This window comes from Arvicanthis niloticus, chromosome 22 (genome assembly GCF_011762505.2).
Source record: "Arvicanthis niloticus isolate mArvNil1 chromosome 22, mArvNil1.pat.X, whole genome shotgun sequence".
Taxonomy (NCBI): Eukaryota; Metazoa; Chordata; class Mammalia; order Rodentia; family Muridae; genus Arvicanthis; species Arvicanthis niloticus.
Genome location: NC_133429.1, coordinates 1032383 through 1058405, shown reverse-complemented (window position 1 = coordinate 1058405; position 26023 = coordinate 1032383). Strand labels below are relative to the sequence as shown.

Genomic DNA, 26023 nt, shown 5'->3' with positions numbered 1-26023 from the left:
GGGATGGGAGGGGGAGACAGAGAGAGGGGTCACTGTCAGGGCTACCAGCCTTCACACACCCCACACCCCAGGTTCCCTGGCTGCAGAAAGAGGGGGTGAGGTGAGGGCGTCTATGACCCCTCCCTCTGGTTGACCAGGTTGAGGGTAGAGGCTGTTGGAGAGTGAAGAACTGCGCAGGCGCAGCCCCTCAGCGCCCAGCAGGAACTGGGTGGGGAGGAGGGTCCTGGTGAAAACACGAGGACCGGAGTTCGAGTCCACAGTGCCCACGTCAGAACCTCGATGACGTCACAGCTGCTTCCTAGCTGGAGGAGACAAAGCCCTGAGGACGCGGGCCATGGCCACCCTCTTATAAACAGATTATTTCCTGTATTTTGTCAGTCAGGGACATCCAGAATGCTCAGTGCTCATTCTCCAAGGAGCCTTAGGAAGGCAACACACTTCTATGTAGCCCAGGCTGGCCTGAAAGTCCTTGGCTCAAGTAATCCTCTGGCCTCAGCCTGCTGAACCATTTTGTGGGTAGACTGTTTATCTTTAAAAAATTAATTATTTTCTATTTGAAATGAATGTCCTAAATTTTAATTTCATTTTGAAATTTATCTTACAATTTCCTTATTTTCTTTCCCGTACTCTCGTCTTTTCTATTTTATTATTCTATTTTCAGGCCTAATCTCATCATGCTGCCTAGGCATGTGTGCATCTCGGCATCCTCCTGCCTCCGCCTCTCTCAGGTGAGGTTTATCTTTGCCTGGTTGCTTCCATTCCCATCGGTAACTGCTGAGAACCACCTGTGCAGCACCCTGTACACGGAACAAGTCTGGCCCTCGGGGTGTGAAGAGGGCTTTCCTGGCAGAGCTTGGGAGAAAAGGTACCTAGACGCCTGCTGGAGAACCTGGGGGCAGGGCACGTTGATTTTGCAGATTTTAGGTAACCCGTTAGGAACTTTGGACATGATTTTTTTTTTTTTTTTTTTTTTTGGTTTGGTTTTGGAGACAGGGTTTCTCTGTGTAGCTCTTGCTTTCTTGGAACTCTCTAGCCCAGGCTGGCCTCGAACTCAAGAGACCCACCTGCCTCTGCCTCCAGCCGGCAGCTACCATGCCCAGCTCAGAAAAACATGGTTTCTGTTTTTGTTTTTTGTTTTTGAGACAGGGTTTTTCTGTGTAGTCCTGGCTGTCCTGGAACTCACTCTGTAGACCAGGCTAGAAAAACATGTTTTATTTACACGTTGGAATATTACTCAGTTCCAAACACCACGACGGGAAAACAAGGTGACAGATAATCCCTGTTAACAAGTAAAACTTTTATTAAATAAACTTTTAGGTTTTTTGTTTTCTTTTCCAGACCAAGGAGAGGTGATTTGACTTTGAGAAGCTCGCTCCTTCGCACACGAACAGGAGGCACGGGACTCAAACCCCACATTCCCTCTCCACCCTCGGCCTTCCCCCTCTGCTGGTCTCCAAAACTGAAGCTTGAAATTTCACGAAATTCATTGTAGCAGAAATTAAGCCCGTTGTACAAATCACATAGGGTCTCCCGTGTGGAGTATAAAAATGGTATTTACAGCTCGTAAACATGAACTAGACGGCGCGCACGCCAGCGCACGCCAGCACGCACTCAGCGGGCAACCTGCATGGGGCGCCGGGGACGGGGGGTGGGGGGGGTGGGGACACAGCGACACCCGGACACACACGCTCGCACACTTCATAACACAGTCTTACAGTGTTCCGTTCAGAATATCGAACCGGAAACGCGAAACAAGGTGGGCAGAATCGGGGTGATTTTTTTTGTCCCCCCCCCTTTGATTTAGGTCAGTCAACAAACATTTTGGTAGAAACGAAAAGGGATTTTTTTTTTTTTTGCTTGTTTTTACATTTTTTTAAACCTTAAAAAAACGTTGTCTCTTTTGCTTTTGGACGAGTCAGAAGGGATCCGGACCCCACCCCCACCCCCACTCCCGCTTGGTGGGATGTCCAAATTAACGACTCTGTGCTTTGTGGTGTGTGTGGGCAGGCTGGGTAATATACAAGGGGTGGCTCCCCCACCAAAGTCTTCCCAAACCTCCAACTAGGAATCAAAAGCGGGTTATCAGTGAGTCCCCGCCCCCTCGGCGCTCTTCTCTGCCGTCTTGTTGGCACTCACTCAGAAAAAGATCACCAACATAATGAGAGAGAGAGAGAGAGAGAGAGAGAGAGAGAGAGAGAGAGAGAGAGAGAGAGAGAGAGAGAAGGAGGAGGAGGAGGAGGAGGAGGAGGAGGAGGAGGAGGAGGAGGAGGAGGAGGAGGAGGAGGAGGAGGAGAAGTGTGGAGTCCGCGGGGTCAGTAACCGTGTCCGGCTGGCCACGTCCGACTCACGGTGACCTCCGGCACAAGACCTTCAGTTTACGGCTGGTGATTGGAGGACGAGGGGGTTGCGATCTGGGTGGGCAGTGGGGGACAGGAGGCTTCCTGGGCAGGAAGCTAAGGACACCTGGTCACCCAAGTAAGGCTATGAAAGCGGGAGGGGCAGGGCAGGGGCGGCAGCCGTGGAGACCCCAGAAACTGGAGGTATATGGTGTTGGCGGGGTCCTGGTTTGGCGTCCAGCCGGCCTCAGCTGGTCTGTCCTTGGTCCCCGATGATTGGCCGGCTCAGAGCCACCTCCTCAGACGGAGTTTGGCCGCTGTGGTTCATTCTCCAAAAATATATAGTCTATGGTGCGCGCACATCTATGCGCAGCTACAGGGAGTAGGAAGGGGGGGTTCCTGGCTAAGGGGGATACCGGAAAAGCCGAGTCAGGTGGGGGGTGTCCCCAAGTCGAGGGGCGGGTGGTGATTGGCAGTGTATGGGCCCCTCAGACCCGGGCTCAGACTCCTGTTCCCCGCCCCACGACACACCACGGAGCCTTCTGTACCTCAGGTGGCTTTTGGTGGCTTCGGAATTTGGGGGGCCGTGAGTGGGGAACAGGTGGAGGAAGGGGGTCACTGGGAGAGCTGGTGTCCAAACTTGGCTGTAATTTACATAAAAGTCCTGGAGTGGTTGGAAGCGGGGGAACCGCTCAACCTGGGGAGGATGGGGGAATATTGGGGAGCAGTAGAGTGGGGCACAGAACACCCTGCCCCACTTTGTCCTGGCAAGAAAACCCCAGCGTTTTCAAAATAACAGTTCCTGACAGTCACCATCAGTACGGGGGCATTTGCTCCTGACATGGAACCCCCCTGCCCAGCCCAGAGCAGATGGTGAGCAGAACACTGGGTTAAAAGTGAAAATATGGCAGCCGTCTGGGGGTTTCTACCTGATTGATGGGTTTCCTAATCGAAGCCAAAATAGATAAAGCCCAAAAGACCCAGATAACGGACAAAAACACTGAAGGATTAAAGACTGCCGATCTCTACCAGGCCCTGGGCTGGGTGGTAGAAGAAGGAAAAAAAAAAAAAACCTAAAAGAAAAAGTATTCCTGGGTGCTCTGAAGGCTGCTGCTGCTGGTAGCTGAGCTGTCACCTCCATGACGTCATTGTTCAGTTGGTTCCACCTTTTAAAATCAGTTCAGTCCCAAAGAAAGTGCAGAGAATGTTGAAGGGGAAGTTGACTTTTGGGGTTTTTTGCTTGTTTGTTTGGGTATTTGGTTTTGTGTTGTTTGTTTTGTGAGATTGCAAGCGGCACTCTGGGTTTTGTTAACCCACTGGGCATGAAATTAGAAGACAGGATTCTCAGGGTCCACGGGGGCTGGTGAGGACAGAGGTGGGGGACCACAAGACTATGGCGTGTCCCCATTTCCTCTGCTTCAGTCCTGGGCCAAGCTTAACTGGGCATTCCAAGTTCAGCTGTAGGGACACAGATCTGGGTGTGTGCTGTACGGCATCCTTTCTCTGGATTAGGGCTTCTTGGCTGGGGGGAACAGCCTCACAGGATGGGACAGAAGTCCCGCCCATCACATCCTGCACCCCAGACCACAAGCCCCAAACCAGAAGTTCACTAGAATGAACTTCTATTCATCCTTCAAAACTTTCCCTGGGAAGGAAGTCCCCAGGGTGGAACCTCCTAGCTTTCTCTCCGGTTTCCCCACCCTAATCCCACCCTCTCTGCCACCCAAGCCACAAGGTGATGGGGGAGGGGTTGAATCCCCAGTCAGCCTCTTGGAGTGTCACTCCCGCCCCCAGGATTTGGAGAGTGAGCTTGGGATGGGAGGAGGGTTGAATGACACCAGGGCTGGGCGGAGCACGGGGCCGCCTGGCGGCTCACCTGGGGCCAGACCCACAGCGGAGGAGCTGTGGGCGTGGTCAGTACGGGTGTCCTGGGTCTTTGGGTCTCTTCAGCTGCACCTTCAGCCTCTTCATACCAATCTGAAAGCCGTTCATGGCCTGGATGGCCGCCTGCGCGCTGGCCGGGTGGTCAAAGCTCACGAATCCTGAGAGAACAAAGTGACAGGTGCTGGTGAGGGGCGTGGTCCCGGCTTCCTGGAGAGAACGCTGGTCTTGTCCGCTCCAGGGGTGGGGGCCTCACCCCATCCAATCTGCTCAACTTCCCTTGTGGTGCGGGGGCCACAGCCTCGCTTTCTTCCTACAACACTGATGTGGCATTGAGGATTATTCCAGAACCTTATGCATGCCAGGCAAGCTCTCTACCCTGACCACGCCCCCAGACCCTCACAGGGAAACTCTAGTCTGGGCTCCACCCCTGACCACGCCCTCAGCCCCCTCACTGGGAAACTCTAGTCTGGGCTCCACCCTTGACCACGCCCTCAGCCCCTCACTGGGAAACTCTAGTCTGGGCTCCACCCTTGACCACGCCCTCAGCCCCTCACTGGGAAACTCTAGTCTGGGCTCCACCCCTGACCACGCCCTCAGCCCCTCACTGGGGAATTCTAAGTGGGACTCCACCCTTGACCACACCCCCAGACCCTCAATGGGGGTCTCGAGGTATGTCCACTCACCGAAACACTTGCTCTGGTTGGTAGCCCGATCCATAAACACCTTGGAGGAGATGATATTGCCGAAGGGGAGGAACATCTGGGTCAGCTCCGTGTCTCCAAACTCCTGGGGGAGGTGGTAGATAAACAGGTTACAGCCTTCGGGACCTGTAGGTGGGGGAGAGAAAGACATAAAGCCCCCAAGGAGAGGAGGCGGACCCCCCCTGGGTTGGGGTCCAGTCCTTGTCTCTGGCTGTGGATACAGTGGGGTGCTCCTCAAGACACACAGAGAGAAAGGCTGGGACAGGGTTGGGCCCTGAGAGCCCTCATCAGTCCACCCAACCACCAGTTCACCACAGAGCAAACCCAGTTAGCATCTTCGTCCCTGCTGAGACCCCGCAAGTCTGAGCCTCCCTGATGATTCCCAAAGCCCCACCCCATCTCTGCCAGCCTCCTCAGGCTGAGTACTGGAGTCAGGCGGATGGGGTGGAGTGATGGGGGCTGCGGCTCAGCAGTGGCTCATGGGCCTGGTGCTGGTCTAACAAACACCTGCCGTTTAAAAGAAGCCCAGAGGCCAGATTGGAGGCACACACCCATCATGGCGGCACTTGGGAGGGTGAGGCAGGAGGGTCGCTGGGCTTATGAGCCCAGCATAAGCTACACAGTGAGACCTTGTCTTAAAAAAAGCTGAGAGAGAGAGAGAGAGAGAGAGAGAGAGAGAGAGAGAGAGAGAGAGATTGATTCATTCATTCGTTCATTCCCATGAGGGAGCCAAGCCTGTAGTTGCAAGGTACAGATGTTGTCTGTCTCTCTGTCTATGTGGTTTAAATTTAGGGGCGAGTGTACCACAGTGTATGTATGGAGAGGTCAGAGGACAATGTGCAGGGATCCGTCACATGGGATTTATCTTGCTTGGTGACGGGCGCCTTTATCCAGACTCCTGTCCTGGACTTGAAGGAGGGCCTGGGAGGGGCCTGCATGGCCAGCCTTCCCCAAGTGTCCTCGGATGTCACCTGTTTCACGTCCTAGCTGTCAATAGACAAGCATGTCCTGCTGGTGGCCTCAGGCACAAGTGTCCAGGTGACACAGTGCAGCCCAGTGTGGGACGTGGGACAATCCAGGGGCACTAGCTACCCTCAAAAGTCCAAGGGCTCAGCCGTGAACTCAGTCCCTGCACCCTGGAGTGTGAGCCCCATCACAGGTGAAGGCAGACTCTCCTGAAGCACCCTCTTCCACCTCTCCCCAGGCCCTACTGGTCCATAGGTAGGTAAAAGCTTCCTGCAGAGAAGGCCCATATGCCAGGAACTTCTCAGTGACTCCATGTCTACACAGATGAGGCCAGGACACCTGAGCTCCAGATGGGGAAACTGAGGCAGGTCGTTAAATACTCTGATCACCGTGCCCAGTCAGAAGAGGATGTGAGTGGCCCTGGGTTGCAGGACTCCGGACTCCTGCTTCCTCCCCCATTCCTTCCACAGGCTTTGCTTTACTGGGAAGGCCTCAGTTTACCCAAGATACCTCCTCAGACTCCAGACTCCTGTTTTCTCCCGCATGCCCTCCACAGTTTTGGCTTCACTGGGAAGGCCTCAGTTTACCCAAGATGCCTTCTTGCACAAACGCGCACCAAAAAAAGGGTTTCCTCGCTTGTCCATAGGGGGTGGGAACCTCAAGGGCCGCCGTTCCATGGAGGGGCGAGGTCAGCAGTGCAGGTGAGGGTGGGGCTGGCAGGGGTCGCCTCACCTTCACGCTGCTGCTGCAGGAGGTGCGGAGGCTGCGGAACGCTGTGTGCCACGGGCGCGATGGCCGCGGTGGGATACATGGCTGCAGAGAGCAGAGGCCGTGCTGAGCCGCAGGACCAGAGCAGAGGGCTAGGCTGGGGTCGAGGTAGGCGGGGCTGAGGATCAGGCCGGGGCAAAGGGGTGGGGCTGGGCTGCGGCAGGATGGGGCGGGGCTGCGGCTGAGGGGCGGTGCCTAGGGGGTGGGGCCCAGCTGGGATTTGCGCTGAGTGGCAGGACCAGGACGGATAGTGAGGCTAAGGGACCGGGTAGAGCCAGTACCAAGGGCGGGACGGAAGGGTGGGGTAAGGGCTGAAGGATGGAGACAAGGGGCAGAGCCCGGGCCTAGGGCCAGCTTTGGGTGGATCGAGGGGCTGTGACGGAGCTGAGGGTGGTGTGGGACCAGGGCCAGAGAGGTAAGGCCAGGGCTGAGGGGCGAGGCAGGAAAGTAGGAGGGGCCTGGGTGGGGCCAGACCTGGAGGCGGGGCACAGCCAGGACTGCGACCGAGCCAGGCAAGGAGGGCCAGAGCTAAGAATGTATTGAGGGGCAAGGCTAAGCCAGGACCAGGGTCTAAGGTCCAGGGTCAGGGCAGGTGTCTTGGTCAGATGAAGGTAGAAACTAGAGTGGGTGGGGCCATAGCTTGAGGGGCAGGTCCATGGCTGAGGGGTAGGCTAGGGTCACTAGCCCCATGTTCTGCCTTCTACCATGCCTTTGCCCTTCATTCTGGTTCCCCATAAGCTGTGGCTCTGGCCCTGCTCCTTGTGACCTGAGCCTATTCCCCAGGCTCGAACTCTGCCCCTTATGCCCTGATTCTGGTCCTTAGCTCTGTCCCCATCCTCTTCTATCCCGACCACCACTCTGGCTCTACCTTGTCCCAGACCCTGGTCTTGACCAGTTCCAAACATGCCCCTTGCCTCGCCCAGTCCCTGACTCACCCCTCAACCCTGGCCCCGCCCCATCATTCAGCTACGGCCCCGCCTCTCTGGCCCTGGCCACAACCCTCAGCCCTGGCCCCGCCCCACCCTGAACTCAAGGGAGCAGGGCCAGTGGAGGGTAGAACCACTTTGGCCAAGAGGTGGAGTTGGGGCATAGTGGAGGGAAGAGGTATGGGCGAAGGGCTGGGACAGGCCGTGGCAGGAAAGGCAGCGTGGAAAGGGTGTAAGAGCAGAGCTCCAGGTGAGAGGCAGGGATGGAGGCATGTCTAATGAATGAACTTAGCTAGGCAGGGTCTCTGGAGGCAGGGTTAGGGTCACACAGTGAGGTGGGGCACAGCTACTTAAGGTGCACAGACAGAGGCGGCTCTGGCTTTGGAGGGGGTCAGGTCCCTTTGGGTCCTGGGAATGAGATGTGGGGAGCTTCAGGCTTAAGGGAACGTGTGCATTCCTTAGGGGTCTCGTGTACAGATGGCTGAGACCCTGAGGAGAGCGCTCAGGACGGGGCTGCCTCTACCTGTGTACTGCTGGACTCCGGAGAAGGCAGGATGGAGGGTCTCTGCCACAGTGGGGCTCTGAGCTGCAGGGCAGGGGATGAACTGAGTGTCGACACCCACAGACACCCGCTTCCCTTCTGTGTTAACCCCCACAGGCGAGCCAAGGAAACTGCATCTGAGATGTGGGTCAACTCGCCCAGGGGTACACACACCCACAGCAAACCACAGGGGACAAGGGAACCCGTGTGACCATCCCCCCTCAGCACCCAGGAAAACCCCTCATCTGAGAGTCACTTGCCACACCCCATCCCCTGCAGACTCCCTCATCCAGCCTGTGGGGACCCCTGAGTGTTTCACGGTCTACCCAGTTCCTGGTTTGGGCCGTTACTGAAGGCTGGCAGTTCAGGTCCACCCTGAATCACTTGCACAAAGCCCAGAGCCAGCTACAGAATAAAGAATTAAGCTCACGGCTGTTATCTTAGCATTGGGAAGCCGAGGCTAGAGGACTGCCCTTGGTGTACGGCCAGCCTGGGCTACAGAGGGAAGTCTAGGCTCAGCCTGCACACACAGGAAACGGAAGGCAGATGTAGACTATATAATATGACCTCCTTCCCTAACAGCAGATGAGATATGTGCTCAACACGGGCTGAACACCGTGCCCTGGATGTCACCTGTCCCATTTTCCACTTTAGAAACCAGCTAGAACTGGAATTTGAACCCAGAACCAACTCACAAAGTGTGTGGTTGTGATGTACCCTTCCTCCTCATCCTCTTCCTGTGCCCACACCTGCTACTCTTTGTCTGGTCCTGCCATGCAAGGGTGTAAGGCTGTGGGGACCCAGGCATGTCCCTCAGTTACCAGACCTACTCCAGACACTGTCCTTGGCTCTGGAGCACTCTCCCAAATTACCTGGGTAGGGTACAAGACCATTGGCACACACAGTCTCCAGGGCAGGGTGGCTCCCGGGAAGGGGCAGGACGCCTGGGAAGCCGTTGGGAATGGGTGCCATCAGGCCAGGAACAGCAGCTGTGCCCAGCAGTGGGGGTGAGTGTAGCCCTGGGGAGGGAGAGAGGGTCAGACACAGGGATCCAGACAAGGCAGACTCCCCACTTGTCCTGAAACCTCCCAGAAGCTGCCCTCACCGGAGGCAGGAGCGATGGGTGTGGCGGGCAGACCGTTAAGGCTGACGGCACCAATCTGCTGGATGTGGCAGGGAGGGAACGCCACCCCGGGGCTCAGGTAGCTGCCTGAGGTGGACAGCACTGTCGTCTGCTGCTGCATGAGCTGGGGACAGAGATGGTGTGAGTGGAACCAGTACCAACATGGGTCAGGGACTGGGTTGGGGAGGACCTTGAGAGACTCCAGTTTAGTCAAGAACTGGTTGGAGATCAGGAATCAGTCAGCCATTGGCTCAGCTGGAGGTCAGCGGCTGGTTTACGATTAGGGTCCAGTAGGCATTAACATTTGGTTTCTGAAAAAAAGGCTCAGTCTAGACTTCGGGCTCTAACTGAGCCTCTAAACTGAGGCTCAGACTGAGATTAAGGCTGATATGGGATCAGGGATCAGTCAGACATTAGGCTCCACTGAGGTCAGTGTAGGATATGGGGTGTGGAACAGCACAGGATCAAAGCCCAGCTCTGACTCAGCGCTAGGGTTAGAAACACGGTTCAATATTTATATCCAGATTGGGGTTTGGCCTGCCTAGGAAAGGAACACAGCACTGTCAGAAACTGCGGCTAAGCTTAGGGTTAGTCAATGGTCAAGACTGAGTCGGGGCTGGGTGACGTCAGCCGGGAGGTTGGAGCCAGAGTTGGGCTGAATGCAGATTTAGGAATGATGGAACCTAGGCTGCAGCCACTTGGGACATCAGCACCGTGCCCACCGTTAGGCTGGGTCAGAAGGGAGGCTGTGGGTGGGGCTGTCCGGCAGGAGCTGGGCTGTCAGCCTGGGGCTGTGTTCAGTTTGCGTTCGGTGCCCGTGTGCTGGGGCCACTCACAGCCTGGGCGTAGGCACTGTAGGGGCTGAAGGGCAGGGTGAGAGACGGCGTCAGGATGCCCAGCTGCCCGACCATCTGTTGCATACGCCGTAGCGTCCGCTCTTTATCCGTGTCGGCGAACTTGACCACCAAGCTGGAGGAAGCTCCCTGTAAGGACGGTGTACGGCATTGGGGTAGAAAGGCAGGGTAGCCAGCCAGTGCTCCCCAGGGATGAGAATAGAGATGCCAGCCACACCTGATTTCACACCCAGAAGAGCCAGGACTACACAAGAAGTGATATGGGCTTGTCATCCTGGGCCCGGCCACGTGGTGACATGGCCATAGTGTCTTGGAGGTAGCCACAGCCATAGGCATAAGTGGAGCACGTGTAGGTTCAAGGGTCATGTCTAGGACAAAGATGGGGGAGGGGGCCTCCTAGCTAAAGCCATACCCTCGAGGCAGGGAGAGACTCCAGAGGCCAGAGAAGGACGTGGTGGTGGGGCACCATGCAGCCCACACCTGGGACCAGTGGAGATTCCCTGTAAGGATGGTGTGAGGCCAGCAAATGGGTAGGACATGACACCCAACAGTGGACCGATTGCTCTCCTACTCAGAGACTCAGTCAGGAGCTGGGGTTCAGAGGAGGACCAGGATGCAATTAGCACTTAGTGAAGAGTGAGGGCCTAGGGTCCAGAGTCTAGTGCAGGGTGAGCGCTCAGCCAGGTGCTTTCCTGCTGATTCGGCTCAGATGCTCGCAGCCGTGCTTGCACAAGCCCCCTTGTAGTCCCCCCATTCCAGATGCCCCCTTGGACAGACAACCTGATCCTTGGGTCTAGTCACGAGGAAGCTGGCCCTGGGCGTGACCTGACCAGCTCGGCCATGTTGGGGAGACAACTGCTGCTCTCAGGCTAGGGACTCAGTTTACCTGCAGTAATGAGGACTCCTGAGGGCCCTCCCTGGGGGGAAGACAACAGCCACACCTGTGTGATGCTATACCCAGGACTTTGGATACCTGTTCTCTACCCTCTCTCCGCTAACTGGGTCACCAGAACCTCTCGTTATCTCTGTAGTCTCTGCAGATGAATCCTATCCTTCAGGTAGGAAGCTGAGCCAGCCGCCCCTCCAGGTTCTTGGCATCCTTCTGTCCCTTGGCCACTGGTGGCCCTGACCTAAAGGATCCATGCAAACGGCCTGGCAGCCCCTCTCACTCTGTGTGCCCACTGTGGCTTTCAGCTGCCCTAGAATAGGGTCCATAGTCTCTACGCGTCAGCACAAGCTAAGAGCTGCACTTGCCGCAGGAGAGCGTGCAGTCACACGCAGCTCCGATCACAAGCTGGGCTGCAGTCGGCCTTCTGTCTGAAGCAGTCTATAAAGGGAAGATGCCCAAACCACCTATACATCCCACCCACCCTCCACCTACCCCTGCTCCACCACAGCTGGGTGCAGTCCCACTCACTCACCGGCATAGTCTGGCTGCCATGTAACGCATGGATGGCAGCCTGGGCCTCTGTGTGGGAAGAAAACTTCACGAAGGCACAGCCTGGGAGGAAAGGGAAGAGGGGGTGAGGGACTGAAGGATATAGAGGGTGGCAGCAACAGGGGCAAGAACCCTTGACTGACGTGCATGGACACCTGCAGACATGAGTTCACACATGACCAAGATGGCTCAAACAGACAGAACACATCAACATCTTCTAGGGTCAGAGACTTATATGTCAACCATGAATTCAGCTAAATAGAAAGTCAGCCATCCATCCATCCACCCATCCATCCATCTATCCATCCATCCATCCATCCATCCATCCATCCATCCACCCATCTATCCATCCATCCACCCATCCACCCACTCATCCATCCATCTATCCATCCAACCATCCATCCATCTACCCATCCACCCATCCATCCATCCATCCATCCATCCACCCATCCATCCATCCACCCACCCATCCACCCATCCACCCACTCATCCATCCACCCATCCATCCATCCACCCACTCATCCACCCATCCACCCGTCCATCTGTCCATCTGACCATCTATCCATCCATCCATCCATCCACCCATCCTTCCATCTACCACCCACCCATCCTTCCATCTACCACCCACCCATCCATCCATCCACCCATCCATCCACCCATCCACCCATCCATCCATCCACCCATCCATCCACCCATCCACCCATCCATCCATCCACCCATCCATCCATCCACCCATCCATCCATCCATCCACCCACTCATCCATCCATCCATCCACCCATCCACCATCTATCCATCCACTCATCCACCCATCCATCCACCCATCCACCATCTATCCATCCACCACCCACCCATCCATCCATCTATCCATCCACCCATCCACCCATCCATCTGTCCATCTATCCATCCATCCATCCATCCATCCATCCACCCATCCATCCATCCACCCACTCATCCATCCATCCATCCACCCATCCATCCACCCGTCCATCCATCCACCCATCCACCCGTCCATCTGTCCACTCATGTGGTCAGCCAACAGGAAGTCAGCTCAACATCCAAGAACTGTGTTGAGACCCCAGCAGCCACACACACACACATTTTCAGAGGCAGCCTGGGTCCCATCAGAACAAGTGAGAAAAGGTTTGAATAGCCACCAGCCCTGTCCTCCATGACACAGATGGTGAACTAGGACCTGTGGAATCATGGAAGCTGGCCAAATGGACAGACATACACATTTATGTGGTGTCCACCAAGGCAGATGCACCTCCAGCCAGAGTCACACAACATGGAGCCAGGACCGGTCAGCCTTTCAGTCATACACATGAAGACAGACACATGAAGACACGGAACTTGAGACACGGGGAGAAAAGCTGAGAGGCTCGGGGATAGAAAGAACTCAGGCCATAGTCCGGAGGGCTAATCTGCAGGGACACAACAGCCCCACTGAAGGGACACTCGGGAGGAGCCAGGGCTGACCTTGCCCTCCCACAGACCTGACCGCTCCTCAGCAGCTAGCCCTTCTCCTCCTTTCCCTCTCCCTCCCCTCCCCACACTCAAATCCCACCCGCTATTGGAACAGTGCACCCTCTCCTCCAGCCACAAACACCCACCCCCATCTGCTCCACCCCTTCCATTGGCTATGCCCACTCCAGTCCTTTCCCATTCTGCTATTCCTGCAAGCCACTGCTCCACACCTGTGCCAAGCTCAGCCCCGCCCCTGCTGCCACTCCCTAGGGCCCGCCCCTTGCTTCTGCCCCCATCGCCTGCCAGTCACCTTTGCTGCTGCCATCGGGTCCTCGCAGCACTGTGCACTCGTCTATGACGCCAAAGGGCTGGAAGAGCCTGAGCACGTCTTCCTCCGACTGCTGCTTGTTGAGCATGCCCACGAACAGCTTCCGGTCCCCTGTGGGCGGAGCCCCGGCCCACGGCCCCGCTGAGCCCGCGCTGGTCCTGCAGACCCTCAGCCCTGGCCCGCGCTGCCCCAGGACCTTTGCTCAGGCCGCCCCGCTGCCCAGTCGCCCAGGAATGAGAGCCAGGTTGCTAGGGAAACCATACTCAGATGGCTGTCACTCACTGGGGTGAGAGGGAAGGAGGAATGGCAGCAGAGATGCTTGGGGGCGTCGGGGAAGAAGAGACAGAAGATCATGGGGACAGTCAGAAGCAGGAGACAGGGCAAGAGTGAGCTGGGGGTCGGGGACGGGGATCCTGTCCCGATAGACAGCAGGATGGAGAGTGACAGGGACTAACAAGGCTAGCTTTACAGAGCCCCTACACATACATAGGGTCCCGACAGCCTTGCCCACACCTCTCCCCACACCCCAAGTCTGCAGCCTTCAAGCACCCGTGAGGGAACAGGAAAGGTGTGGGCTATCTGAAGTCTGGGGAGCAGTCGGAGCCGGCCGGAGCCCCAACCCTGAGGCTGCAGAGGCCTGCGGCCACGGGGAGGTTACTACTACCTCCACGGCTCTCACTGTCTGCCGGCTTCACCTGGATCGGCCGCGCCATCTGTGGAAAGGGAGACATGGTCAGGGTGGCAGAGGACAGAGTGGGGAGCGGGTGGGCCTCTCTAAACTCTGCTCGGCACCGGTTGCCCATCTTGTCTCAACACACACTCAAACTCAGTGCAAGTGAGACTTGACCGCAAACTCCTAGCTCAGAACCCAATGATAATTATCTCAACAGGACAAACTGTCTTTGAAATGGCCTGATGTCCCTGAGCCCTGTGTGAAAATGTCACCTTGGGACATTTCTGTCTTCAGGAAGTCAGTTTATTCCTGAACCCTGGGCCTGGACTTGGTTAAGTGACTTCCTCCAGCACAGAACATAGAAAGGAAGCCATAACTCTGAGCCTAGAGTGCTAGAGACCTCACTACTCTCCAGACAGCAGGCACAGGCTAGCCCCTGGATGGCTCTCAGGAAGATTCATTCTGAAGAAGCCTTTGCTAGCCCAGGGAACCATGACCAAATACAATGATTGCCTCCCGCCTGCCCCAAGGACGAGCTGATGGGGGCAACCCATAACAGACTGGAAAGGGGCGCATATCTGGCGCTTTGCTTTTCTCTTCCACTGGCCTGGATGGAGTCACCCTCCTGACTGGGAGACTCACATGGGTGAACTCCAGCCTCTGTCTCCTTCCAGAAAGGGCGCCTCAATGACACCATGTGGAAAAAAAATCATGCTAGGGGGTAAGGAAGGAAGGGCCCAAGAGTGGGGACTGGGGTCTCCACCCCAGAGTCAGATCAGGCTAGCCCTCCACATGCAGCCTGTGACATCTTGGGCTCCAGTTTTGGGTCCCTGGGCCAGAGAAGCTGCTCTACAAACAGGAACTTGTCTCACATGCGCCCACCTGACAATGACAGTCCCGGGACTGAGCCAGATGCCCCCAAATCCATCCCCTCACACCTCAGCCTCTTCCTGCTCCCAAGGTCCCCTCAATGTTCTCACCCAGCTATGAACACCCCTCCAAGTTCACACCCCATTCCCTCTCCTATACCCTCAATATCCCCAAACCCCACCCCTCCCCCACACCCTTCTCCACACCCCTCCCCTCTCCTTTTGCTTCCTTTGGGCCCCTCCCCTTCCGGAATCCTCCCACCCCAATTGGAAGAGCCCTCCCCTCCTCTGAGACCCTCCCAGGGACCCCGCACTACCTGCCCTTCCCCCCCACCACAGCCAGCCAAATCCCCCCAAACCCACCCAACCACACCCCATCCCCTCTGCACCTGGGTACCACACAACATCCGGGATGGGGGAGAGGCGATCTGAACCGAATAGTTCCGCTTCTGGGGTCAGGGCGCCCAGATGGGGTGTGGGGGGAAGAGGCAGGGGAGGGGGTCCCCCAGATCTAGCCTCTTATTCCCCCCGCGGCCCCACCCACACGCCCCCGCCGGCCCTCCCCCTCCTCGCTATCCTCTCTAGCACCTTGGGTAGATGAAGATGGGGTTGCCATGGCAACGCTGATTCACCCCGCGGAAGCTGGCAGTTGTTGCTACCATGGAAACCGCCTCTGTGGGGGCCCCCTCCGAGTTCAGATCTCGCCTCACACAAAAGAGATTTAAATATAATCTTTCAGAGACCAGGAAGGGGGGAGGAGGGAGGGGAGGAGGAAGGACACCGGCTCTGCCACCATCACCCCATCACTGACCTCAGTCTCCCGCGCTCCCGGGATCCCCTCTCCACCCCACAGTGACAGAGAAGGGGCCACGGAGCACCCTCCCCGCCCACACCACGTGCCTCCGCCATGCATCCGAGCTGGGTCTCTCCACCCTCCTGCCCCCCAATCTGTCCCGCTCAGGTGCCCACTCTCCCCCCTACTCCTTCTGCAGCTCCCATCTTCACCTCTTCCCCACCCCCTTTTTTTTCACATTCACCGGACACCGACACTTCACAGTTCCGGTTGTATAAGATCTGAAGGGACCCCAGGGAGGACCCTTACTAGTGTCAAAAAGTGGGATAACAAAAAAATTGCCCATGAAAAATTTTTGGCGGATTTTGAGGCAGCAGTAGGAGTTTGGTGTGGGAGACCATGTCCAGGGCCCGTTTCATCTCTGAGCTGGGATGGGAATAGCTGAGCTGTGTGTGTTACAGATGAGGAAACTGAGACCTTTGGACAATCTCGTCCGGTCTATCTGGGGCAGGGCAGATTTCTCCTACAGTTGCTAAGTTTTACCTTCGGAAGATTCCAGAACCAGGGAAGACACCAGGCATCCTCTCCCACCTGGACATGGCGAACCCCTCACCCATCCTGCACCTGCCATGGCTTCCTAGCAATCCAGATGCTCTTAGAGTCAGTGCATCATTCAAAGCCTCCAGCAAGAGCCGCTCGCAGGAACCCTCCCTCCTACAACCCTCTCTACTGCTTTTCAAAGCTGATGCCTTTAGGAGTGCTCCCGGGAGAGGATGGCTCCCCTACCCCCAGTCTTCTGACCCTTTGCCAATAGACACCAGAGGCCAAGGCCGACCAGAGCATAGCGCCCTCAGCTTCAGACCCGATGGATGAGCTCTCCACTGGGCTGTAGAACAGCACATAGCTGTGAAAAAGCGTGGGGAGCCTCTTTAATGGGGGAAAGGGGATAGAGGGGCTCTGGGAGACACCTGCGTGGTGGGTGGCTCCTTCACGAGTGTGCTTCATATGTGCGTGGACACTGCACAGCGGCTGGTCCACTTCAGTGTCCTCCATCTCTCTCTATGCCTGGTTCTTCGAGGCCAAATCTCTCCCTGATCCTGTGGGTTTTTATGGAGGTTATGGGCTGGGACCCAGGTCCCCACCAGTGGGACATGGGACCGTCCCTCTCAGAGAGTAGATGCTTAGGTCTGGAGACCTCAGGCAGATCGCCTTCCCTCTCTGAGCCTTAGTCTTCCTGTCTGCTGGACAGAGGAGGCATGGCTGGGAAAACTGAGGCCTGGAGCTGTGGCTGGACACCAACTGTAGATCTCAACAAAGAAAGACCTGGACCGTCAAGGTTCCGGTGTCACCCGTGGCTGGCACCAGAGTCTAGAACGATCAGGATCTCCCCGGACCATGTCAGTTTCTCAGAAATAACATCAGCGCCCAGCATCCGAGTCCCAGCAGCAAGAGGACACTTCCCGCGTGGCCCACGGGAGGTGGGGGGAGGGACCCCGAATGGGCGCTGCCAGGCCCCGCCCTGCTGTGGCCCCACTGTGGTTTCTAATAAAGTTTTATCGGGACAAGGCTGTGCCTGCCCATCTCCCTACTGCCCCTGGCTGGTTCAGTTCTCATGTGGCCTCCGGGCTCGTTGTATGATCTGCAGAACCATAAACGCAGAGTCCTCGGTGTGTGGGGAGGAGCAACAGGACCAGCCGGGCCTATGGCGGAGCATGGAACGTTCTAGAATGGCGCAGAGCAGTCACTCGCGGGTCACTGAGCACAGGCCGGAGCCCGAGTTTCAGCTCATCCTAAGGTCTGTAAATGTGGGTTTGACGTTGACACCTGATCTTATTCAGGCAAAGCTTTCCTTGTGGCAACACCAGGACTATGACTGTCCTGTGTCCGCCATGGTCCCCATCAGTCCCTGGCTGCTGACAACCTCCTGCATGGAGGTGGAGACAGGAGGATTGTTTGTTCCAAGCTGGCTTGGGTTAAATGTAACAGTCACCCTGCCAAACGTTAGGAAAATGCAAGGAAACGGGAAACGTTAGCAGGACGGGGAGATGCAGGCCGGAGGGCGGCGTGCTCCTTGAGGCTGAGCTGCAATGACTGCATGGTAAGAATCTGGTATTAATATGGGCTTCTACCTTCTAATGTTTCTGTCAAAAAATCTCAGTGACAGACATGGATGGCCTTACATGTTAAAAAGTCAACGTTTTCCAGAGCATTCTCCACTTCTTACTGTTCTAAGCAGGGCATTGCCGGGCACTGTGAGCACACGGGTGGGTCGTTCTCAGTGGGTACTGAGCTCAGTCCCTGGCCTCCACCTACTACTCCGTGTCAGGAGTCGCCCAGTGTGACTACCACACTTGCCTGAAGCTATCACTCACTGTCCCCAAGAACACAGGCGCCCATGAAGGGGAGCTGCTCTTAAGCTGTCAGTCAATGAACCTCTTAGGTTCCTTTCCCAACGGGGGCCCACTCCCACCTGGTCTTCATACTCTGCACCCCACATCTGTCCACAACATCTGTCCTCTACACCACCAACATGCCCAAGGCCACATGGTCTTCCCTCCTGACTGCACACACTGTCCCCAGCCGACAGGAATGGATTGGTGACACCTCCCTCACCAGAAAAGCCCTCCACACCCACACCCTTACTGAGCACTGCGGGCCTGGCTGTATTGGGAAAGGATCCTTGGTGCCTGTTTGAGGGACAAGAGCAGCCAGGCAGGGAGGGGTAAGGGCAGAGATGAGGGCAGGGGTGGGGGCAGGGATGAGGGCAGGGGTGGGGTGGTAGCAGGGGAGGGGACAAGTGCAGGCTCCATGGGGGCCTGGGGGCAGCAGGACAAGGCCAGCATTACAACAATAATTTCATCATCTGGGGATGGTGTCCCCAGAGCCACACCAATGTCCGCCCACGTCCTTGAACCCCAAAACTGTGAGCTAAATAGCTTTTCTTTATAAAGTTCCCAGCCTTGGGTGTGTTATTAGAGTCCTGGCAAACACTAAATTCATCTGTCCCATTTCTGGTCTGTTCCCTGGCACCAGCCACACATGGCCACCTTCTCCCTCTTCCCCACCCTGGCCTGTCAAGTTCTTTCAGATATCAGAGACCAGAGTGGGCAAGTGATGATTTCAGTGTCACATAGCAAGAAGTGATTGGAGCAGAACGAAGCTGTTTCCTCTCTTTTAGGGGGTGGTGAGAAAGGTTCAATCAAGTCTCTTGTTTGTGGCCAGAAAGCCCTACTCAGCCCTGTCCCCTCTGCTCCCTGCCCCTGTCCCCCAACCCCCATCTCTGTCACCCCTTCTGCTCCAAGCATAGGGATCTCCTTGACACTCCTCAATGCTGGGCTGCCCTACCCCAGGGCCTTTGCACAGCTGCCTGCCAGTGAGGCACATTTCCCACCAGGCCAGCTTGTACTGTGTACAGCCAGCACTTATGCAATGCACAGAGCCCAGCATACAGTCGGCATCCAAGAGATGCTCACATTTGTGACTCTTTTATTCTACCCCCTTCTGTGTCTAGGGACACTGAGTCCAAGTCCCCCACAGCTGAGAGTATACCCTCCGGTCCACAGAGCACTCACCCCTGGCAGGGTCTTCTGCTCGTGCAAGGCCGTCTGAGCTTTGATGGCAGAGTCCCTGGCGCAGTATGTGAGGAAGGCACAGCCTGGTGGGAGAAAACAGCATTTGAGGAGACGGCCCCAACACCAGGGATACGATGACCCAAAGGTGGTGGGCAGCCCAGGAGCAGAGGTAGATGAGATTCCCGCCATGGTCTAAGGACAGCGTGGGCAGAATTATTCAGCCATGAGGAGTGACGAGGCTCTGACCCCCACAGCAGGAAGGGGACTTGGGGTCACTGAGCTAAGAGCACAGTATGGACTCCAGGAGAGAAAATCCCCAGAACAGGAGAAACCAGACACAGGAAGTGAATTTGTGGGTGCTGAGGGCTGGAGGAGGGCTGGGGTATTTGAGTGGAAGGGGTCAGAACTTTGAGAGGGTGGTACATTCTTGAAAAGTTGAAAAGTCAAATCAGATATGGTTGGGCCAGAACTCACAACAGCAACCATGAAAATGTCACCAGTTGATGGGTGAATGAGTGACACGTGGGGTGCGCTCTTCCACTTGATGAGATATTACACAGCCATGAAAGGAAAGCTGTGTGTCCCACCACAGAACAGACAGATGGATGTCAGTGTCCTAAGCTCAGTCAAGGAGGCTGGACACACAGAAGCGTGGTGAGCACTGTGGAGCCCATGAGGTCGCTAACATTGCCAAATTCACACACAGGAGGAGGAACAGTGGTGGGCAGAGGGCAAAGGGGACTGGTTTTCATCTTAGGAAGATGGAGACACAGCCTGGAGCTCCACGCCAGGTTGCGGTGGTAACAAGAGGAGACCTCCTGGAGATGTCGCTCAGGCTGCAGGCAAGAGGCTTGTAACCCTGGCTGTCCTGGAACTCACTCTGTACCAGGCTGGCCTGAACTCAGAGATCCCCCGCCTCTGCCTTTTGAATGCTGGGATTAAAGGAATAACAACACCACACCCAGCTCTTTGTGTACCTGAGATAGGTCTGCCTTTGCCTCACAATCACTGACCAATCACCACTGGTCCCAGCACCTGAGAGGTGCAGGCAGCAGACCAGGAGTTCGAGGTCACCCTCCTTGCCTACATAGAGTTTATGACAGATCTTGTCTGGAAAAATCCAAGAGGAGGAAGAAGAGGACAGATGGAGGAAGGAGGGCAGAGCAGAAGGTTGCCACAAAGAGCAAGTTGCGAGCTCCCCCCTCCCCGCCCCCACTCCCACTGCAGGCCCTGGGTAGAGGGAGGGAAACCCTGGGCACAGGGGAAGACGCCGCTGTCCGCGGTGCTGAAGCGCATGTGCAACCCTGGTCCGGCCACTAGGGTCCCACCGGTCCCTGGCTGAGCCTCAACACTGTGGCTGTCACCTCACTTAGAAAACTCATCCCTCATGTCCTGGCACCTGGTTTTAGACTTGGAGATAAACGGTGTTTTAAGAGGTTCCTGGGCACTGGGTACCCTTAAATCTGGGAACATTGGAGAATGTGGAGAAAGTCCCGCCATGCAGACAAAAAGACTGAGGTTCACAGTGGCCTTGTCATACTCAGCTGAAGGCCACGACTCACCCCAGTTCTCTTCCACGTGCACATACACTGGGGCTGCCTGGCTTGGCTGGATGCTCCCTCCCCCACCCCCGCCACTTTCCTCGTGCCTAGATTTGAAGGGTGGCTTTTGGGTGCCCCGAGGCAGAGACAGACACCAAGAGCTGGGGGCATCCTAGAGACAAATGGAAGGGGCCTGGAGTGACAAACAAGCAAGAGTCACAGAAGTCAGGGCACTGGGAAGCCATGGAGGGTGTTTGAGCCACAGAAGCTATCCAGGGAGAAATCTGAACAAACGACCTCAAATTACCCACCCAGGGTGGAGGTGCGACTGTGCACTCACTTCTGGGGTGTGGTTAGACCTCAACAGATACCCTCTAACAACACCAGCTGTTCTGATCCCCCCAAGATGGTGTACTCAGTGAAGCCAGGCTCAGAGAGGCACAGCAGCCTTCCTGAGGACACTCAGCAAGTTGAAAATATCTGCCTTTCAACCTGAGCGAGCGGGGATGGGGAGGGAGGGTGGGGAAAGCTGGGGGTGGTAGATGGCTGAAGGATTTCTGAGATTCAGGAAATTCTGGAACGTTGAAAAGGCTAAATTCATATTATTTGTTTTTAGACTTTTAGATTATTTTTTATTGGCCTATAGAGGGGCCGTGGCATGCCAGCAGGGGTGGGGCAGGGGACAGTTGGTTGGTGTTGGTTCTCTACTGGAACTCACAAGGCACCAGGTGGCACACAGCTGTAAGCCACCTGAGGGTACTGGGGGTCAAACTCAGGTCTTTGAGGGGAGCAGCGTTCACTCTAAGCCTCCAAGTCAACTCTCCAGCCTCCCACCTGCCTTATTTTGGAGATGGGCTCCTGGCTAGCTCTGTAGCCAAAGCTAGCCTTGACTGATGACCCTCCACTGCCTGAGTGCTGGGATCACAGACATCCACCAAGACACACAACACAGCTGGACACTCATCTCATAGCAAGAACAGTTTCCTGTGAGTCTACCTGGCCCTGCCCTGTCATCAACAGGACAAGATGGGTGGACTTCCCTTACAGCTCTGAGCCCACCCTCATCTCCAATCCATCCTTCCTGTAGCAGCAGCCAGAGGTGCCCATGAGGACTAAGAGAGCAGGGCTCTCCCACCCACAGTCCTGCTGTGGCCTCCCTCGGCTCCTCCACACACCCTCCTTCCTGACCCAGCATCTTAGCACAGGCTGTGGTTAATCTGAAACATCATTCTTCAGATAAAAAAATGCCTAATGCCTTCCTCTAACTATCCAAAACCCTCAGCTGCATGAGCCCCACCTCAAGTACTCCAAGCTTTACCCAGAAAAATGTATGCTGATAATTACATCTCCATGAGGCAGCTTTGCTAGGGATATCACTTTCCACCCACCCATCTGTCCATCCACCCATCAGTTCATCCATCCATCCACCAATCCATTTGTTCATCCATCTATCCATCCACCCATCCATCTTCCTTCTGTCCATCCATCTACCCATCTACCCATCCATCCACCCACCCATCCATCCACCCATCCATCCATCCATCCACCCATTCATCCACCCATCCACCCACCCACCCTCTACCGTACACCTCCGCTCACTTTCCCAAGCACTTTCTGTGCAGCCTGTGCCCTGCCTCTGTCACACAGCAGTCTCCTCCCTGATGAGCTTTCCCAGGGCCCTGCACCTCTGGGCCTTTGCAGCTGCTTGAGAATGCCTGGAACCCAAGCATCGGAGCACAGTCCACTCTGTGAGCCTAGGCCTTGTGCCAATAAGTTCATTAAAATACCCTCTACGCTCTACCTGCTTTTCAGTGGCTTTCTGGGATGTGTGCTTCCCAGGTCTTCTCAGAAGCAGCTAGGGAAACTGAGGCACCATGTGATGCTTCCCCACTTGAAGGCATCATAGTGTCTCAAGCAAACACCTGGATGTGGCCCAGGACAACTGCTCCTTCCATGCCTGTGCTGGTCCATGCGTCCCCATGGCTGCATGTCACTTCCTCCTGCAACCAACAGCTGCTGCTGCTCCCATGGTAACAGCAGGCCAGGCCTGGCCCCGCTGCAGTCCCCCAGAGTGAGCAGCTCTAAGGCAAATGCCATCATTAACATGAAAATGCATATGGTGTGTAGTGCTGGAGAGACCTCAAGGGTGACTTCTCCCTTAGAAATGGGGACAGAAGGACTCTAAGGTCCGGCCCCAGTTTCTACATTGATCCTTGGCTGAGGAAGCCCCCATTCTCTTCGTGGCTCCAGGGAGGGTAACAGAGGGTCTATTCGCCCCATCTCCTCTTCTCCATCCCCTATCCCTTCTCTGCATCTTTTTTCAGCTCTTGGGGACCTAGTCCAACCTGGGATCCCACCTCTGCTGTTATGGGCTATTTTGAAGATGTACCCAGAAACAAAGCCATTGAAATATTGACAGGAGGTCCCAGGGTTACCAGCTCCATTTATTCTGTCTCCATTTGCCTGAAGCCCAGAGAGAAGCAGCCACTGGCTGACAGTCACACTGCAATAACCCAAACAAGTCCACTTTTCTTGAGCCAGGATGTCATGTAGCCCAGGCTAGCCTTCAACTTGCAATGTAGCCAAGGATGACCTTGAACTTCTGATCCTCCTGCCTAAGCATCCTAAGTTTCAGGTGGCAGGTAAGCACCAGTGTCCCTGCCCTCCCATTACAGACTTCTGTAAGATCCTAAATCCTTCCTGGGCCTGGGGGATCACCTCTTCCCTACTTGGGTGCGGCCTGGGAGGATGTTGTTTCTCTAGTCCCCAGCGTCACTGCCAATGAGACCCTCTGCTGCCCAAATTCCACCCCACAAGCAACGTCCCTAAATACCAAGGCTCCCAGACCCCCCACATCTACTAGAAAGAAAATAACTCTACGTCCACGCCAGCCCTCACTGTCCCATCACGGGTCCATCATCCACCACTGCTTCCTGTTCGGAATTCCCAAGGGAGATGAGCCCCCCACCCCCACCCCAGCACCCAACCCAGGCGTTAAGGCCCCTCCTGGGGTCCTGCCAAGGATGGAGATCCTGGTCTCAACCTTGGGTCCCCGACACCTGTCAGGAGCAGAGCAGGGCGACCCTGTCCCCACCAGATGCCTCAATGGGAGGGAGAGTCAGTTTTTTTTAGCCACCTGCCGGAGAGGCCACAGGCACCTAAGATCTGGGCTCTGTCCAGAGGACCTCCCGTTCATTGTCTCAGCCTCAGCTCTGGCTCTGCCAGGTTCCACTTGAGCCCAGGGTGGGTTCAAGGCGCCAGGAAGATGGCACCACCCAGGGAGGGGTGCCCGGTCCGTATTCCCTGGGCTCCAGCATCATCCCCCTCCCCACGCCCCCACGTCTTTGTAGTTACCGCTCAGCCCTGGGTCCTGGACATGTGTCCTGGCTGCAGCCGGAGCTAGCCCCGCTTTGTGAGCAGGATCCCCAATCCCGAGGTGGGAAGTTCCAAGCTGGGCCAGGAAGACCAAAAGCAACAAGGAGGGTGGTGGGGGACTGGGAGGTTGGGGTCCCTGGCACTCTAGGCACAGGGGGGGGGTCTGGGAATGGGAATGGGAGGGAGAGGAGGAAAGAGAGAAAGACGCCCGGGGAGAGAAGGAAGATGATGGAGAGTTCCAGAGCGATGGGGGAGGAGGGAGGAGGGAGGAGGGAGGAAGAGGGGGCGGAGGACAGGAGGGGGCAGCTGGATCGCGAGCAGCACCCCCGGGGCGGCGGAGGAGGGTGTAGGGGAAGGTGAGTGGGGGCTGGGATGCAGGGGTGCAGGAGGAAGGGTGTGGGAGAGAGGTATAGAAGGCTCAGGTGCAGGGAAGGTGTGTAGGGATGGGGGTGCAGGTGTAGAAAGAGGGGTACAGAAAGGGCTCGAGGCTGCAGGAGAGTGCCGGGTGCAGGGGCGGGTTCAGGGGTTCAGGGGCGGGTGCAGGGGTGCAGAAGGCGGGGTTCAGAGGTACAGAGGCGGGGGCGCGGCGCCCACCTTTGTGCACGCCGGTGTGCGGGTCTTTGAGCACAGTCAGCTCGTAGATGCGGCCGAACTGCTCAAATAGCGGCTTGAGGTCCTGTTCGTGCAAGTGGCGCGGGATCTGGCCCACGAAGAGCTTGATGGCGTCCAGGTCCTTCATGCCGTCGGGCCGCGCCCCGGGGCGCTCAGGCCCGCTGCCGCCCACCGGCCAGGCCCGGGCAGGAGCTGTGGTGCCGCCGCTTCGCTCCGTAAGCGGCCCCGCCCGCGCGCGACTGCGCCACAGCGCTCTTGGCGGCCGTCGCGGGTACTGCAGGGGGCGGGCGGCACTGGCGCCGGGAAACTGAGGCCTCGAGGCTCGCAGAGAAATGGGGACCCCAGGGAGAAACTGAGGTCCAGAGGCTCTGGAGCTGTGAGAAGTTTCAGGCTGGACATGCCCACCAGAAAGACCGACAGGCCTCTCTGCTCTGGCCTTGGCATCCTTAGTGTGTGTGTCACCAACAATCAGGAGATCTGCCTCGCGGCCAGGTGCACCGAAGAGACTGAGGCAGGAGGATGGGAGTTCCGGAGCTGGCTGGGCTACAACGTAAGAGCCTGTGTCAAGATAAAACGAGTCAGCAAGTAGAGTAGCCATGGAAGGGGACTATGGCTCTGAAAACAGGGAGGTGCATAATGAAAGCCCGCCTGTGACATGGACACAAAGGGCAGGACAGGGTCAGGGAGGTGACAGCTAAGGAGGGCAGAGAAAACTACAGGCCATTTGAGGACAGAAGCAGACACCCAGACTGGCCCTTGCAAGCAATCCTCCCACCTCAGTTTCTTGCATCCTCAGACTGGGATGACAGGCCTGTGCTACCATGCCCGGCTCATAGTTTTATTTTAAATTGACATTCCTAGTGCCATGGTGCCTGTTCCAAAGACGCTGACCATGCTTATGCTGTATGTAGTTAAAATGTGGTGACATTTGCTGGGTGAGGTGGCACAGCAACTCTTGCTTGAGTTTGAAGCCAGCAGGGGCCACATATTGCCTTCCAGGACAGCCACGGCTGTGTCAAGAGACCTTGTCTCAAAACTAAATAGGTAATATTGTATGCATAGCATTTTTGTGTGTTCATTTTAATTATTGCAATAAAATATTCTGTATGTTGATGGCAGAATTTGATGCTTTCTTTTTTTCCAGAGGAAGAGGGAAAAGGTTCAGGGTTCAAGATCATCCTTGGCTAGAGAGTTGGAGGGTAGCGTGGAGCACATAAGACAGTGTCTCAAATATATAGAAGAATTAAGGAGTCCTGTT

At 56.2% G+C, this 26023-nt stretch overlaps 1 protein-coding gene across 8 annotated transcripts; it reads right to left on the bottom strand.

The window, feature by feature from the left end:
* Positions 1-1644: 1644 nt before the first annotated feature.
* Positions 1645-25010, bottom strand: Celf5 (CUGBP Elav-like family member 5). Of its 8 annotated transcripts, XM_076919257.1 has the most exons (13): positions 24748-25010; positions 19238-19320; positions 13992-14043; positions 13313-13441; positions 11521-11600; positions 10082-10228; positions 9228-9369; positions 8995-9141; positions 8105-8167; positions 6620-6700; positions 4904-5047; positions 4213-4378; positions 1645-3908 (listed from the first exon to the last, which is right to left on the bottom strand). In XM_076919257.1, the coding sequence occupies exons 1-12, from the start codon at positions 24890-24892 to the stop codon at positions 4251-4253; spliced, it is 1341 nt and encodes a 446-aa protein (XP_076775372.1). In that variant the 5' UTR covers positions 24893-25010; the 3' UTR covers positions 1645-3908; positions 4213-4250. The 8 variants fall into 8 exon arrangements, with proteins under 8 accessions (XP_076775372.1, XP_076775371.1, XP_076775373.1 ...); XM_076919256.1 differs by having other exon boundaries at positions 1645-4378; XM_076919258.1 differs by having other exon boundaries at positions 1645-4378; positions 13995-14043.
* Between the last annotated feature and the right edge of the window lie 1013 nt (positions 25011-26023).

Coding starts and splice junctions, on each gene's coding strand:
- Celf5 (XM_076919256.1), bottom strand. CDS start 24,892: ATGAAGGACCTGGACGCCATCAAGCTCTTCGTGGGCCAGATCCCGCGC. Junction 19,321..24,747: donor GCACACCGGCGTGCACAAAG/GTGGGCGCCGCG, acceptor TTCTCCCACCAG/GCTGTGCCTTCCTCACATAC. Junction 14,044..19,237: donor AGCAGAAGACCCTGCCAGGG/GTGAGTGCTCTG, acceptor CCCTTTCCACAG/ATGGCGCGGCCGATCCAGGT.